The following is a 17,064-nucleotide window of genomic DNA, read 5'->3' as shown; positions in this document are numbered from 1 at the left end:
TAAAAAAAATTAATACAGTTATACTGACATGTCGTCGTAACCTTCGTAAATATTAATAATTTCTTGTACCCATAAGATAAAATGGAACGACCGAAAAAGGGACATCAATAAAATAATGGCATCTCCATTATCCATATTATTTATTATTTCAGTTACTGGGGTGGAACACATAGAGACTATGCTTCCATAATAGTGGTTTGCTAAAATATCTTTTTCGGCATACTTTCGCACATTCAGAATTCAGTCATATGTTCCGATTTGGCAAATAGTACTATGAGTTCTTGGGGGCTTTGTGGAGCGCTTGGCACCATTTTCTCCTTAATTGTTTTATCATTTTCTTATAGACTAGAGATCTGCACTATATTTCCAGTTACGGCATTTTGAATTAAATACCGTACGTATTTAGTTAACCAAAATTGGGGATCAAAACTACTTCATTTAGGATTTGTATTCCGACATTCATTTTCCCCATAAAATATTGGGCGTTGTGACCGCCTATTTTTGGGACATATGACCGCGATGAGGGAGGACATAAAGCCCAAACTAAAATTGGGCGATGTGACCGCCCCAATGGAGGCATAACGGCGAAATATCATTTGGGGCGATATGGACATATGGGTGATATGTCCGGTCGCCGAGGCGTGGTGCACACAGGCCCCGGGGAATAAACGATATATAGATTTCTACACTGATGGATGGACAAGTGGGTTTCGGAGTATATTCTAAAGATCTGGAACTTCGAAAAGCGAAAAGATTATTAGCAATAAGAGAGGTGGCGAATTGGCTGAGAAGTAATGTTCCAAACAATGTTGGCATTAATATATACTCAGACAGTCAACCTGCAATAAAATCCTTGGACTCTGTGTTCCTTAACTCGAAAACGGCCATCGACTGCCGCAAATCTCTCAATGAGATGGCTGAGCAGTACAATATTCACCTAATATGGAAACTGCGAAGCGGATGAGTTAGCACGACTAGGGACTACCTTACATATTCCAGGGGAACTAGAATCTGTTGGTATGCCCCTGGCTACCTGCAAGCTCATACTGCGTGAGAAGGCTGTTATGATGGCAAATGTTCGATGGGAGAATTGAAAGGGTTGTAACGACACCAAGCAAATATGGCCCCATTTAAACTTAAACCGCACACTAGATATGCCTGAGTTCTCGAGACGTCAGATATCACTCCTGATATCTGCTATAACGGGTCGCTGCCTGACAGGCGATTTTGCAACAACAATTGGCGCGAAGTATAATGACTATTGTATGAGCTGTCATGTTGCGGAGGAAAAGGAATCACTTAAACACCTCTTGTGTGAGTGTCCTGCATTTTGTGTAAGGCGTAAGCAAATTTTAGGGGCATATAGCTTTAGATTACTGGCGGATCTGGAAAACGTTAACTTAAGCAGTTTGCTAATGTTTTTGGAATAATCTGGTTGGTTCAACAGAAAAAAATAATCGAGAAGGTTCAGCGGTTAAAACTAGAAGTGCCCATATGTAATAGGTACTTTTAGTTAATGTGGTATCACAATGGACTGAATAGTCTAAATGGGCCTGAATCTTAATCGGGCCGCCACTTTAACCTAACCTTTACATGCACGCCCTATAAATGACTTAATATCGAAAGGCCCCGCAAAATCAACGCCAGTCGTAGTAAACGGTCTAGTGAGCACCATTCTCTCCCGTGGAGAGCCGCCATGATCTGCGTCCAATAGACATCGCTTACACCGGTCGATAGTCGACCTAATCAAATATGTCAAAGGAGGAATCCAATACTCAATACGCATAAGACGTAGCACAAAATGGTTCCCTCCGTGAATAGATATGTCGTGAACATATCTCTCCAGCAACGTGGCGAATCTACTATTATACGGCAGAATAATGGGTTGTCGCTCAGTGTTACCATTGTGCGACTTTAGTCTCATTTTGCAACTTTTCTGACGTCATGCGACTTTTTTAAAATATGCAAAATGTGCGACTTTAGTCGTCTGTAATAAACGATGCGTGAGTCTTGACCGTCCGTAACTTAACATCATTGGCAAGAGGGGTCAAATCACCAATATCCCACCGAGAACTATCTGAGCGGAGCCACTCTGGTCCATGCCACCACAGCGCCGAAACCACCAACTCTGCAGGACAAACTCCGCGACTTCCCATGCCAGCCGGGTTGTCCTCAGAGCGAACATGGTACCAAATCTGTCCCCAGTATTCTCCTGAATCCTACTTACGCGATCCGTTTTTCGAAGCCATGAGCGTACGATCGTAGAATCTGTCTAACAATAAACACTCAATATCTAGCTCCCGGGCTATATGTTCTGAGGCCAAGACTGACCCACAAAGCTCCAAACCTAACCTAATCTGCGTCTAACTACACGAACAAATACTACCCCCACGAATGCTTTTTCCGAGGCGTCGGAAAAAACCTGTAATTCTATTTTACAATAATTGACCCATCAAGGTATACGAACGTGACTCACATCCTGATAGGCCTTGACAAACTTTCGCCATACCATACTCTTTAGTATGGTAGTGATAGAGATAAAATCGAACTTTAAAATGTTGGCAGGGAGTATGGTTAGGTTAGGTTATAGAGAATGACACCAAATCCGTAGTACGGAAAATGGTGTCCACTTAGACCATGCTGGTCCATTGTGATTCCTCATGGTTGTTTCTTTCCTCTTCGACATCTGTCTTCATCTGCCCTGGTCGGTCACATCTCCTTTACGGCTCTCTAGGTTTTCCATTCTGAAGCCTTGATAAATGCGAGTAAATCCTTTAAATTGCAGTCCCGTACCTCAGTAATATCCTGAAATAAAAAAGAGTCCAGTGTCTTGTTTCTTCTAAAAGATAATGCCGGACAGTGGCACAGAAAGTGGTAAGAGTCTTCTGTAGCCTCCGAGTCAAGCCACCATCTACAAATATCATCGGCCATTAAGCCAATCATTACCATATGCTTCCCAAGTGTATTGTGTCCCGTGAATCCTGAGTTCCTATTACTCGTAAGACCGAAACACAATGAAAAAAACAGGCGTATGCTTTAGCTTTTTTCTTTGCTTTAATTCTACTTAACAATAATTGACCCATCAAAGAATACGAACGCGACTCACATCCTGATAGGCCTTGACAAACTTTCGCCATTGTCGCTAAAGAGTATGGTAGTGATAGGGATAAAATCGAACTTTAAAATGTTGGCAGGGAATATGGTCAGGTTAGGTTATAGAGAATGACACCAAATCCGTAGTACGGAAAATGGTGTCCACTTAGAGCATGCTGGTCCATTGTGATTCCTCATGGTTGTTTCTTTCCTCTTCGACATTTGTCTTCCTCTGCCCTGGTCGGTCACATTTCCTTTACGGCTCTCTAGGTTTTCCATCCTGAAGCCTTGATAAATGCGAGTATATCCTTTGAATTGCAGTCCCGTACCTCAGTAATATCCTGAAATAAAAAAGAACCCCGTATCTTGTTTCTTCTAAAAGATAATGCCGAACAGTGGCACAGAAAGTGGTAAGAGTCTTCTGTAGCCTCCGAGTCAAGCCACCATCTACAAATATCATCGGCCATTAAGCCAATCATTACCATATGCTTCTCAAGTGTATTGTGTCCCGTGAATCCTGAGTTCCTATTACTCTTAAGGCCGAAACACAATGAAAAAAAGCAGGCGTATGCTTTAGCTTTTTTCTTTGTTTTAAGGCGGCTTTATTTTTTTCCAACACACATAGAAAAACGCAATGCACGCTTCACAAACATAAACAAGTTTATATTTTCAATTACAAACCTGGAAGCAACAAATGTTTTTAACGTCAAAAACAAAACAGCCTACCAAAGACCAAAAAGTTAAAATATTTTAAACTTTTTTTGAAGCTTCGCGCCAAGCTTACATTTATTTTGTGCAGGCTCGTTTCGTCCGTATAAATATTCAGATCTCCAAAGAGTATGCCTTTTCCTCCCAGTCATCTATACTTGGAAAAAACAATCTTAGCTTGCCCTCATATGCATGCTGGGTCGCCATATACTCCGTCCTTAAGCGCTGCCCAACTGAAGCGAGAAGTTCCATGTGCCTGCAGGTCGTGTTTCCGAGTAAGTCCATGCTCTTCAGTCTCATGAGTATCAACCCGGCTGTCTTCCTGATGTGTAGATCAAGCGGGCAAATTCCCAACAAAGCCTCTAGAGCCGCAGTGGGCGTTGTCCTCATCGCACCAGTCATTAAATGAGAGCCGTTCTGTTTATCCTGCTGAGTTTCTGTATGTGGCTTCGATGTCTAGTAATGGTCCACCAGACATGGGAGCCATAGGTGGTTACGGGTCTTATAACCGCTGTAAAAAGCCAGTGGAATAAGGACGGCTTCATCCCCCACCGTTCCCCGACCAGCCTTTGGCACGAATAGTGTGCCGCATATGCCAGTTCAGACTAGAGTCCAAGATAACTCCCAAGTATTTGGCTGATCTGGAGTGACTCAATCTCGTCCCTTGAAGTTGGGGGTACTTATACCCGGTGTTTTTCCTTGCTCTAGTGAAGAGCACTAGCTTCGACTTCTTTGGATTAACGCCCAAGCCGCAGCCTCCTGCCCAGTCGGATAGAACCTGCAAGGCCTCACTCATTATATCTGAGATAGTGTCCAGAAATTTCCCTGACACCATCACAGCAATATCGTTCGCATATGCCACTACCTTTATCTCTTTGGCGTGAAGAAAAGTAAGAATCTCATCTACTATGAGTAACCATAATAACGGTGATATCACACCCCCTGGGGTAGTCCACTTGTCGTAGTCGCATTCCTTGTAGAGTTTGCCGATTTCATATTTCTATGAAGCAGCATCCCCTCAATCCAGTCGATAATATTTAAAATCACTCACACTCTCTAGTGCATGTAATACCTTCTCAATTCTTGTATTGTTGAAGGCCCCTTCAATATCAAGAAAAGCAGCCAGAGTGTGCTCCTTGTTTGTCATAGATTTTTCGATATGATGCACTACAGAGTGTAGCGCCGAATCCACAGATCTGCCCTTTAAGTACGCATGTTGACAGTTCGACAGTTTTCCGTTCAGTTGATTCCTAATGTGGTTATCCAAAATCCTTTCCATGTCTTTAGCCTGCCTTCAGAATGAAGATCACCTTAACTCTTTGCCAAGCCTTGGGGATATACCCATACCTCAAGGAAGCCGATAATAATTCAAAATACGAGTCACATAGGAGGTCGAAGGATTTCTGTAACATACATTAGTAGATTCGGTCCATCCCTGGAGGTTTGTAGGGACCAAAACTATTCAGCGCCCATTGGATGCTATCTCTAGTGACAATTCTAGAGATTTCTTCAATTGCCCCTACATGGGGCCCTATGTGAAACCACATAGGGCCGGTGTCCAGTCAAACTCACATTCGGGAAAGTGTGTTCCCAATAGGAGGTCTACCGTCTCCTCAGAGGATTCCGTCCAGTTCCCATCTGTCCTCTGGAAATTGCCAGTAAATTTCGGCGTAAGCGAACGAATCGCACAATATTGTTTGGGAGAATTTTTTTTAAGCATATAATATTTTTGGGTGCAAAATGCTTCCAAACATATTATATGGTCACATAATAACATATTGTTTTTTGGAAGACAACATTATTGAATTTGGATGCAAAAATACAAAATGTTTGGAACTTAGACTACCCAAACATATATTGTTTAGACCAATATGCTTTCAAACATATGATATATTGGTAGAGATCAAACATATAAATGTTTGGGCAATACCCAAAAATGTATATGCTTGAAGTAAAATATGTTTGGGAGTATATGTTACAGAAGAGATTTTTTGTGAGGGTGTATATATAAAACTTAAAAGAAATATTTTTTTACTGGCACAAACATGAAGGTTTGTGGCCAGCGTTCTTTATTGACAAGGAATTGATAACAGAATAAGCAAGGTTCTTACAGTTACCCTAATCTTTATAGTTGCACATTATACTATATTCTGCTGATGTTGGGTATCGGGTATCTGCGCGTGTTCTGAGCATTAAAAAATAAATATAAATAATAACGAAAGATTTAATATTATTATACTTTAGAAACTTATATGAAATGTGGTACATATGTTATGTAGTCTATAGAAATTTTCACCTACATATCGTCGGTCTCTTTCATCACATAATTAATGGCCTGTTCATCAAAATCAATCGTGTATACCAACGTACGAATACTAGCCGAACGATTAAGAAAAAAAATTGGTTCATACTGGCATTTCGATTGGCTAAAAAGCTTAAAAAATCGATCGCCCTACTGTCAAATCACATTATTGCCAATATATTTATTTTAAGAATTTGTTAAGCTTTTCCCTTTGTAAATGTTCAAATTTTGAGGAAACGATGGCAATCTTGTTAATCAGATGCTTAAATACCAAACACAAAAAAGTAAACAAAAGGACGAGCGCCGCTACTTATTTCGATTTAAAAGTTAAAGTTAAATAATGATAGCAACAATTGCCCTTGGCTTTGATGAAAAAAGCGAAACTCAAAGGGCAGAAATGCGACTTATCCGGAAGACATTGCGAGATTCTTCCAATGTTTTGGATATGCCCGAAGACACGTATGTATGAAACAAATTATTGGAATTGCACTTATTAACCCGTTTGTTGTAGATTTGTGGCCAATTTTCGGGTGAACAAAGAGGTATTCCAAATGCTTTTAAGGGAAATGGGACCAAAAATGAAACAAAATAAGACAAGAAACAGCGCCTCCGAAATAGTTAAATTGTCAACATTTTTGAAGTTTTTGGGAACAGGAGGATACCAATTTTGCATTGGCAATGAATCCATTTCATACCTAAGCAAAGCTAAAGTGTCAGAAGTGATAACTGAATGCTTGGGCATAGCAGAAAAATATATTTGCCCCAAATGGATAACTTTGGAAAAGACCGCAGACGAAGAAAACAAAACCAAAGAGGCGTTTTTTACCCAAGCTGGTATTCCTGGCGTAGTGGGCTGCGTCGATGGTACTCATGTAAAAATTAAGTCACCAGGGAAGAATCTTCATCATCTCTATTACAATCGAAAAGGATTTTATAGCATCAACGTTATGGCAGTAAGTTTTTTGTGCGTGGAATTTCTCACTTGTTATTAATGCATCCAATTTACAGATATGTGACCACAGAATGATTATTAATTATGTTGACGCCAGACATCCTGGGGCAAACCACGATGCATTCGTTTGGGATCAAAGCTGTGCTCATGATTTTTTTGGAACAAATTATCTAAAAGGAAAGAGAAATACTTGGCTTCTAGGTAATTTACGGGGCCTTAATGCAATTTTCTTTTTTAAGAGATTTGTATTCTCACTTTAATAGGCGATTCGGGATATAAGCTTCAGCCGTATATGATGACACCGTATAGAAACCCTTCAAACGGCAGGGAGAAAAAATTCAACGAAAAACATTGCAAAATAAGGAATATAATTGAACGATGTTTTGGTGTGCTAAAAAATCGTTTCAGGTGCATTATAGGATCTAGAGGGCTGCATTACAGCTCCCAAAAAGTTACACAAATTGTGAATGTATGTTGTGCATTACACAACATATGTATATTTTACAAAAACGACTGTCCGCCATATGATATTGTACAAGAACTGGATTGTGATGATACTTTTGAAGAAGATGATTCCCGCAGCATAGACAATTCAGGTGCAAATACAAGAGATGAAATTGTGAGAAATATGATAATGTAAAGAAATCAGAAAAATTTACGCATAAAAAATCTATGTACTTCGAATAAATTAAAAAAAAAAATAAAATAAATCCCTTTAAATTTTGGTTTTATTAATACAGCCTTTGCTTTTACACTTTATTGAACAAAAATTGATCAACTTTTCATTGAATTTGTTTTGTCGATAGGGTTAAGCGATTCGACCTTAAAATTGATACCCTTAGATAACGAAACATTTTTTGAATTGAGTAAACTTCTCGTCAAGATTCTGAATATTATAGGAAATATTCTTAATTTTTTTGTAAAACAACAATAAAGATAGAAATCATTTCAAAATAGGAGACATCTTTCATGGTTTTATTTTAAAGACACTTTTTACTTGAAACATAGAATAGTTTATGCTAGAAGTCAAGTTTGAATTTGGAATTCAAATATTTGGTTACAACGTTTATGAAGACCTTTATATTTATGGGAAAAATGAAAATAAAAACGCAAAACTTAAAATCTCGGTAAAATGAATGAATTAAGTGGGTTTTATTGAATTTTACAGAAAATAAGTTTTAACACTATATTTTTTATAAAGATAATACATTTACAGAGTAGTGCAAATAGCCTCAAAAACTAATTGAAATGGAAATTATAATATATATGCTGAATATATATTGTTTGAATTTTTTTAATTCACATTTAGAAATTATTGATTTGTATATGTATATAAAATATAATTGTATTGTTCATGAAATAATAATAATAATTTCCCCGTACTTAATGAGTTTCCTTCTTATCTGTAAAGGATTTCCAAATAAAATTCCTTGAAGGAAACACTTGCGACGATTCGCCCATTTTCTCACAGTGTCCATTAAATCATTTGGTATTATAAATGCTGCAATACATATGCATACCCTACGCTGCAGTACAATGGCATAAATCCACTGGAAACAATGTTGTTCTACTCCAATAAATTTCATAGAACTGATAATGTTTCGTTAGCTGTTTTCGAGCAATAGCGATCACTATGGGTTGAATGGTACCTTAAAAATATAATAAAATATAATAAAATATGAAATTTGAAAATTTCGACAGATTATACTTACATGTATTTCACTTGCTTTATTTTGCTGTTTCCTCTTTCCTTTTAAGTAAAATTCTTTTGAAAAATGAACGGATAAAAAAAATAAAAGTGCGTGTGTTTATGAAAACATTGGTTTACAAATTGTTATCCAACCAAATATGTAAGGCATACTAATAGTGTGCCCTGCCAAATATGTAATCATATTTTGAAACATAAACGTGAAACAAAATACCATAATTCATCAAAATAATTCATATAAAGAAAAATGTGAAACAAAACTCCATATTCGTATAAAGAAAACAAAACATAAACTTTCAAAGTCAACCTGTAAGGAAACACCAGTCTATTAAAATCCTAATTCCAAAATCAATTTACTCACTTTTAACATTTGCTCACTCCTGCTTAATTATTGTGGCCATTTGCTGAATAGCATTTTCGATGCCTTGGAGGGAATCTGCCATACATTCAACTGCAATTCTTTGCTCTTTCATTTCGTTGGCCATGGATTCAAAAGAAATTCTTTGATCTCGCATTTCGTTGGCCATAGATTCAACAGCAATTCTTTGCTCTTTCATTTCATTCAGCATTTCTGCATTTTGTTCTACCTGTTTATGTAGAAGTTCAATTTGTTTTGTTGCATTGTTTGTAGCATCTTTAATTTTTGGTTTTGTTGTTTTCGATTTGATATTAAACTTGGGCACATAGCTTGCGTTAGCTGTACTCATTTTCGATTCCATAGGAGGAGAATCCAATATTGTTGGTGATATTGCTAAACTATTTTCTAGAAAGATGCAGAAGGCGTTGAAGTAAAATGTTTATTTTTTCGGCTAGGTGGTGATTCTTCCAAATATTGAATATCATCTGCGTTGTCAAACGTTCCAAATATTTTACCACGAGGGGCAGCAGCTGCTGACAGATGACATATTCTGTCGATATCTTGCTCTAACTCTGTCAATGGCGTTGAACAAGGTGGCCCTCCACCCGTTCCCTTTAGCTGCTTGGTATTTTCGGCAATCTTTGCCTTTGTGCGGCATTTTATGTCAGCCCAAATCTGCATTGGTGTTAGTAAGTTGTGTGACCATGTAATAAATAAAATACATACCTTTTTCCATTCTGGTCCATTGCGCAAAGGTGGTCCTGCTGCATTGCTTTTTAAAGCAACTTTGTCCCACTTGGCATCAATCTCTGCCTTAGATTTTCCAAAAACAGGGCTTGAAGTTGCCAGTTCTGGATGTTCTTCCATGGCGTCAACCAACAAGCGGAACTGATTTGGATTTGTTTTCTTTATACTGCAGTGATAAATTTATTTAATAAATAATTCTTTTATCCATATTTTTTAATTGAACGACTTACCACTTTTTATTTGTTGTATCCATTTCGAATAACAAAATTCCCGCAACGCAGACGATCAATTTTTTTCATTTGTCTTATTTGACAGTTTGTTTCGATTGTCTGTGATTTACCTGAACCAAAGCTGCAGCGATTTTGAAAAGCTTTGTTTTGTACGCAAACGAAAAGGGTTGCCTGAATCAAATTGTAAATTCGCTTGCCTCAAGTCGAACGAAACACACAAAAAATAAATTCTATGAACAGGCTGTAAATTAATAAAACTGTTCTTCAAACGTTAAATTGTCTTCTGAATCTGTATATTCGGAATATATATCACCATTTGATGTACTTTGCAATTGGTTATGCGGAATTTCAGGAAGTTTTAAAAGTGCAACCACCTCTCGAGGTAAATTTAAAGATTTTTTAAAATAATTGCGCTGAGTGGCACAAATGCTTGATAACAAAGGGTCGGAGGAATCGATCGCTCTATTGAAAACGTCTGTTATATTGTGTATTCTCAAGTCCTTCCTGGCATGATTAAGTCGATCTATTTTATAATATTTATTTCTAGCTTCGGATGCATTTTCTCCCAAACAGCCAATGGGTACACATGATGCACCTGCTATTTGTGAAGAATGCGCCAAAATTTTGTGCAAAGTTGTTGACATGGGATACCAATCATAGTAGCGAAAGTATATTTCTGCAGTTTTTAAACAGTAGATTTTCAATTTCTCACTATCCATTTCAAATTCACTAGATATTGTTATAAGTATCATGTGTTTAACAAAATCTGCATCGACGTCCGTGATAGAGGCAAACATATCTTCGTTTGAGAAAGCTTTTCGTGCTGTGTTTCCATCGTTAGTTGATCCGCTTCCATTGCATTTTGGTTTATCAACGTGCAGACCCAGTTTCTGCAAAAATAATTCTTGAATTTGCCGTTTTCTCTGTTGCACTAAACATTTTTCGTCAGATTTCCTAATTTGCCATTTTTTGATCGGAAGTTTATAAGAAAGATGAACAATAAATTCAAAACATCGAATCCAAGCATGCAAAGGACTAATTCCGTAATTTAAACTACTTTGCTTTGGATTAAATAGCGATGAGTTTAAATCTTTATTTGACAGAAACTGCCGAGGATTGCAGCCACATACGGGACATGTTTGTGAAGACTTGGTCCCAGTTAGCACATTTAATACTTTTCCATCGATGAGGGTCATATGCATCTTGTAACTGACAGAAATTTTTCTTCCACTAGGCATGTTGTAACAATAGTTTCTTAAATGTGATATCTGATCTGCCAAGTCTTTGTTTTCTTTTAAAATATGCTCTTGTGTTTCCTTCGCGAATTCAATTTTTAGGGGTCGACAAAAACGGCAAGATTGGGAAGCTCGATTAAACCAAATGATTTTATTTTGCGGATCATACAATTTAAGAGGTATAACGGATGTGACAAAAAGAGATGTATCAAAAGTTTCTGTAGCGTTGCAGCTCAAATTTTATTTATATAGACTATGTCCTGTAGATCCATCAAAACCGTAGCTCAGAACAAGAGTAACTCTATTAATTTCCACCATTTGTTCCAATACATTTTCTTGAAATAGTAAAATTCGCTTCGCTAGCAAATCAAGCAAAGTTTGTACTGGAAGCTGGGCAGATGATGCTGTAGCAACAAGTCCCTGGGGTCGACATTGAATTTTATATTCTTGTAGTTTTTTATAACAGGGGTATATAGCACAATTTCGAGATTTGCACATTTCTCTGATACTATTATACTGTTTTCTAGTGAAGTTATTTTCTATGAAGAATGCGAAAGCTTCTTCAGTAGATAGTGGAACGGGCAATTTATTATCAGAAGTAATTAATTTCCCTATTTTACTGGGTCTTGGGGTTGTTGTAACTTCTCTTAAAACATAATTCAGATCATTATCTTTTGAAGCATGTGCTGATATAAAGGGTGATTTGTTAAGAGCTTGATAACTTAAAAAAAAAAAAAAAACGCATAAAATTTGCAAAATCTCATCGGTTCTTTATTTGAAACGTTAGATTGGTCCATGACATTTACTTTTTGAAGATAATTTCATTTAAATGTTGACCGCGGCTGCGTCTTAGGTGGTCCATTCGGAAAGTCCAATTTTGGGCAACTTTTCCGAGCATTTCGGCCGGAATAGCCCGAATTTCTTCGGAAATGTTGTCTTCCAAAGCTGGAATAGTTGCTGGCTTATTTCTGTAGACTTTAGACTTGACGTAGCCCCACAAAAAATAGTCTAAAGGCGTCAAATCGCATGATCTTGGTGGCCAACTTACCGGTCCATTTCTTGAGATGAATTGTTCTCCGAAGTTTTCCCTCAAAATGGCCATAGAATCGCGAGCTGTGTGGCATGTAGCGCCATCTTGTTGAAACCACATGTCAACCAAGTTCAGTTCTTCCATTTTTGGTAACAAAAAGTTTGTTAGCATCGAACGATAGCGATCGCCATTCACCGTAACGTTGCGTCCAACAGCATCTTTGAAAAAATACGGTCCAATGATTCCACCAGCGTACAAACCACACCAAACAGTGCATTTTTCGGGATGCATGGGCAGTTCTTGAACGGCTTCTGGTTGCTCTTCACTCCAAATGCGGCAATTTTGCTTATTTACGTAGCCATTCAACCAGAAATGAGCCTCATCGCTGAACAAAATTTGTCGATAAAAATGCGGATTTTCTGCCAACTTTTCTAGGGCCCATTCACTGAAAATTCGACGTTGTGGCTCGTTAGTAAGTCTATTCATGATGAAATGTCAAAGCATACTGAGCATCTTTCTCTTTGACACCATGTCTGAAATCCCACGTGATCTGTCCAATACTAATGCATGAAAATCCTAACCTCAAAAGAATCACCCTTTAGTTGCAGCATGAAGTAATAATTTGGTATTATGGCGATGATGGTACTTTAGATTTAAGTTTACGTTTTAGACTATCATTGCCTTTGCTATATTCAACGTGGGGACAACCAATAGCGACAAAAATCATCCTCAACTATAATTAATTCTATAACCTTCGACAACCACAAAGACTCCTTTCGTTTCATTTTTTTCCATTATTCGAGTGTTTTTTAAATTTTTGTTTGGCTCGGGCACAAGTATTATGAATTTTCTTAATTATTGATACCATGCAAGATTGTTCTGCACTCCTCGAGAATTTGGAACATATCCAGTTAACGACACTAGAAGGATTCCGACCGTTTTCAAGCCAAAATTTTACGATTTCCAAATTTTTTATTTTTAAACAATCTGAAATTAATTTTTTTCATTATAAGCCGTATGCTGCCGTAATTAAAATCTTAACCACATGAAAGTACACACAATAACCTTTCTTCCCATACCAATATGTCAGTGAATACACGTGAATACAGGAAGTACTATTCCATAGAACACAAATATTACTTGAAAATTACAACACAAAAACTTCTCAGTTTAACACAACAATTTTTTTTACAAGAAACACACACGAAATTTTAACACGTTTTAGTAATACTTTCCATTTTTTACAATGTGCATTCGATTAATATTTTTTGTTTTGTAACAAATTTTCTGCAACGTGTTTTTTCAGCTAACCTCTCAGAAAGCAAACAGAAGAAAAAAACAATTTTGCCAAGATGTTTTATAAAGAACGAGTTGCCATATGTTTCTCATATTTTGTATTGTGGCCTTCTGGGATGTCTGCAACAAATTTCCGTTATCAATTTTTTCAAATTCCACTATGAAAAAATTTACTTTTTGCCGCAGGATCCGATAATTGGCCCCATAGTGGAATGGTGTGAATGTGGCTGGTGTTAACTCCTCCCCTCTTAAATACAATCGTCCCGATTGTTTAGAATGATTGGATATTGTAAATGCTTGATGTCTTCGATGGGGTTGATTTCATCTCTACAGCTTCAGCTTCAGTTTGTCTTTTAGTACTTTCATTCTGTGTCTCCTGCTTTGCCAGGTTTTGGATTTTCTTCCATAGAACACTTGTTACGATTATAACTCCGAGCACAGTGACAATACTTGCGCCGAACGTAGTATAACTTTTGTTTTCCAAAGAGCTCAGCCAATTCGTATTCTTTACATGGAGCTCTTTAAGTAGTTCTACAGATATCACTTCTTCCATTTGTCTTTCAAGCCCTTCTTGCTGTAGAATCGCTGGGTGGGGTTTGTTGCCGGTTATTTCTTTAGAAAAATATTGTTTTCTTTCTATCCCTATGGTTTTATTGTGGTGTTTTATTATAAATGTCCCATTAAATGCTATTTTTTTCTTCATCTGCCATGATCACGCCTTCATATTGATTTAAAAATATTGTATCCGACCCAATTTCCTCGATGGTTGGAATGTGTTGGTTATTGATTTTTGTGCAATTCCCTACTCTATTCTTAAATAATGCAGTTATTTATACAATAATTATCCTTTAATTCTACAAGGTTATTTTGATTACAAATTGTTAAATCATGATATTGTTTACATTGGTCTTTTACTCCAAATATTTGGCTATTACATTCAAGAATTTTCTCATGTTCGCATTTATCTATTGTATTACCATGTTTTATTGCTTTTATTAAAAATATTTTACATATGTCTTTTAATGTTATTGGGATGCTTAGAATGTACAAAATCTCTTTTTTATTAGTCACAATTTTTACAGATGCAAATGATAAAAGCTCTTCTATATTATAAACAGGAATATCATATTTTACAAGTACATTTTTAATTTCGTCTATTTCCGCTTTTGACAGGATAAATGAGTTTACTATGTCGCCTTTTGCCCATTGAATTGCAAATTCTATGTTCTTCTTCTTTTTCTATAAATATTAAATTTCTTTCTAATTTACTAGCAATTCCATCATTCCATCCTTCCTTTTCCAATTTCATTATCTGGTTGGAAACATTTGTGACTTCAGTTATTGTGTCCGAGATCAGTCTATTTATTATAAGTTGCCAGTTGTTGTTCTCTAAAACATCGTCGAGTTTTTGCTTCAGAATTTCAAAGTCGTGGCTGTCAGGAGTGCCTGCGATCCATTTCCAAGCACTGCCAATAAAGTCTATTGATCTTTGTGTTCTATGTGGATTTAGTCGATTTAACATGCTGTTTATGTCATTTATTTGCTGTTATATAAACGGACGGAGTGGATGATTATTGGTAACGTTATTATCAAGAAGGTGTTCCAAATTTCGTGTTATGTTTCTGTACTGGGTAACGTCTATCGAGTGTATAATTTTGAAGGTACCGCTTTGCTTGCGAGCTACTCCATTCTGAATGGTCAATAGCCTAGCGTTCGAATAGTCAAGGATGCTAAACTCTGCCAGAACCTGTCCAATAAGTAGTCTGAAATATGATTAATGGTTTTAGTTTTTAATATGACTCTTATGGATTACCCTGCCTGTCTCAGTCAGGACTGTAGTAGTGCGATCTTCCTTTACTATCTCTTCCTCGAAACGACTGCTTAGCTTAGTCCCTAATCTTTTATTTTTCCTTACATAAATTAATTGTCCAGGGGTATAAGCTTTCGTTGGTTGCTTTTTTTTTTTGTTATGGTATTCCAGATCTTTTGCTTGCTTCTGTTCCAGCCTTTCAATATTATTTTTCCTAACCGTCTCAATGTCCTGTGGTGAAAAGTCGACTGTTCGTCCGAAATACAAATTAATTGGTTTTCTGTCCACGGTGGAGTGAACGGTATGATTGTATTCATTTACCGATCTTTTCAACAGCTCCTCAAAATTCCTAGATGTCCCATCGTCTTTCAAGCATCGCATAATTTCGGCGAGAGTATAGTGAAACCGCTCCACTTGCCCATTTACTTCACTCTTGTACGAATGTGTCGTGAAGACTTCTATACCCATCTGATCCTTCATCATAAATAATAATGATTTTGAATTCAGTGAAGGTTCGTTGTCCATCACTACTAGTTTCGGTACTCCGTATGCGAACAATAATTCCCTAAGAGGTTTTCTAATTGATTCAGTTGACCTTCCGTCTAATATTTTCACCATGGCGTATTTTGAAAACGTATCCACCGATGTAAGAATGAGTTTCTTATCAGTGGAGAAAATATCAATGTGGATAATCTGACCTGGGTACTTGGGGATTGGGGTAACGCCCAATCGAGGCTTGTTGGGATGCCTTTCGTATTTGATCTTTTTACATGTAGAGCATAATTTAGTGATCCGCTTAATCTTATTGATCATACCTGGAAAGTAGTATTTCTCTAGTATTTGGATTTTATTTTCTTTGTCATTGCGGTGTGCCCTATTATGAGTGTCAATAATTATATTTTCTTGATCGCTTTCGGATAAGATATCCTCAACGACTTTCTGTGTGAACCGACATTTGTACTGGAGGAAGTAATGAGGATAAATTTCTTGAATCCTTCCCATGATGGTTACGGGAGTTTTGATTCCATTCACGACTGATGGATTCAGGTACCTCTTAAGTAATTCAAGGAGTTTCCTCTCATCATAACGTGGTTCTGCTATAATATGACGGTGGAAACCGGGGAAAATAATTTTAAATTGATATGTCGATGTTTCACCTATGTCTAGAAAAATTTGATTTCTGAAAACATTTATAGGACACTCTACGCTCGGTATGAGGCTCTCGAGTGAACTCTCTCCGCTGTGCTGCGTAAGCGTTAATGAATTAACGTGGGTAACCGATGTCATTTTTGATAATGCGTCCGCCACTACATTTTGCTTTCCGGATTTGTATCTGAGTTCGTAATTATATTCCTCAAGGATACATTTCCACCTTTGATCGGTGTAAATGATCACTTTCTTTGTACCGTAGAGTTAATTTCTCAAGGATGTTAGGGCCCATATAATCGCTAGCATCTCCCTTTCATTAGCGGCGTAATTTTCTTCCGCCTTTCCTAAGGTTATCGAGATGAAACTGCGCCTAGTGCCACACACTGCGCCTAGTGCCACATTTGAGGCATCCGTGGTTAACTCAAATTCCTCGTCGAAATTAGGAT

The 17,064-nt window shown here is 37.2% G+C and overlaps 2 protein-coding genes across 2 annotated transcripts; both read right to left on the bottom strand.

Annotated features, from left to right (window-relative positions):
• Window positions 1-1,582: 1,582 nt before the first annotated feature.
• On the bottom strand, window positions 1,583-1,924 carry LOC142224917 (uncharacterized). The gene has a single exon (XM_075294695.1). The coding sequence runs from the start codon at window positions 1,922-1,924 to the stop codon at window positions 1,583-1,585; it is 342 nt and encodes a 113-aa protein (XP_075150810.1).
• A 6,253-nt stretch (window positions 1,925-8,177) lies between these two features.
• Window positions 8,178-10,394, bottom strand: LOC142223612 (uncharacterized). The gene is made up of 5 exons (XM_075293483.1): window positions 10,099-10,394; window positions 9,848-10,034; window positions 9,125-9,796; window positions 8,768-9,070; window positions 8,178-8,704 (listed from the first exon to the last, which is right to left on the bottom strand). The coding sequence occupies exons 1-3, from the start codon at window positions 10,119-10,121 to the stop codon at window positions 9,527-9,529; spliced, it is 480 nt and encodes a 159-aa protein (XP_075149598.1). The 5' UTR covers window positions 10,122-10,394; the 3' UTR covers window positions 8,178-8,704; window positions 8,768-9,070; window positions 9,125-9,526.
• Between the last annotated feature and the right edge of the window lie 6,670 nt (window positions 10,395-17,064).

The sequence above is a fragment of the Haematobia irritans genome, chromosome 2, assembly GCF_050003625.1.
Source record: "Haematobia irritans isolate KBUSLIRL chromosome 2, ASM5000362v1, whole genome shotgun sequence".
NCBI classification, from domain to species: Eukaryota; Metazoa; Arthropoda; class Insecta; order Diptera; family Muscidae; genus Haematobia; species Haematobia irritans.
This window is presented reverse-complemented; position numbering and strand designations above follow the sequence as displayed.

What these genes read in the sequence shown, in the direction of transcription:
- LOC142223612 (XM_075293483.1), bottom strand. Translation starts at nt 10,121, where the DNA reads ATGGATACAACAAATAAAAAGTG. An exon ending in GATACAACAAATAAAAAGTG is followed by an intron (nt 10,035 to 10,098) that starts GTAAGTCGTTCA and finishes TTATCACTGCAG; the next exon opens with TATAAAGAAAACAAATCCAA. An exon ending in ATGGACCAGAATGGAAAAAG is followed by an intron (nt 9,797 to 9,847) that starts GTATGTATTTTA and finishes ACACCAATGCAG; the next exon opens with ATTTGGGCTGACATAAAATG.
- LOC142224917 (XM_075294695.1), bottom strand. Translation starts at nt 1,924, where the DNA reads ATGAGACTAAAGTCGCACAATGGTAACACTGAGCGACAACCCATTATT.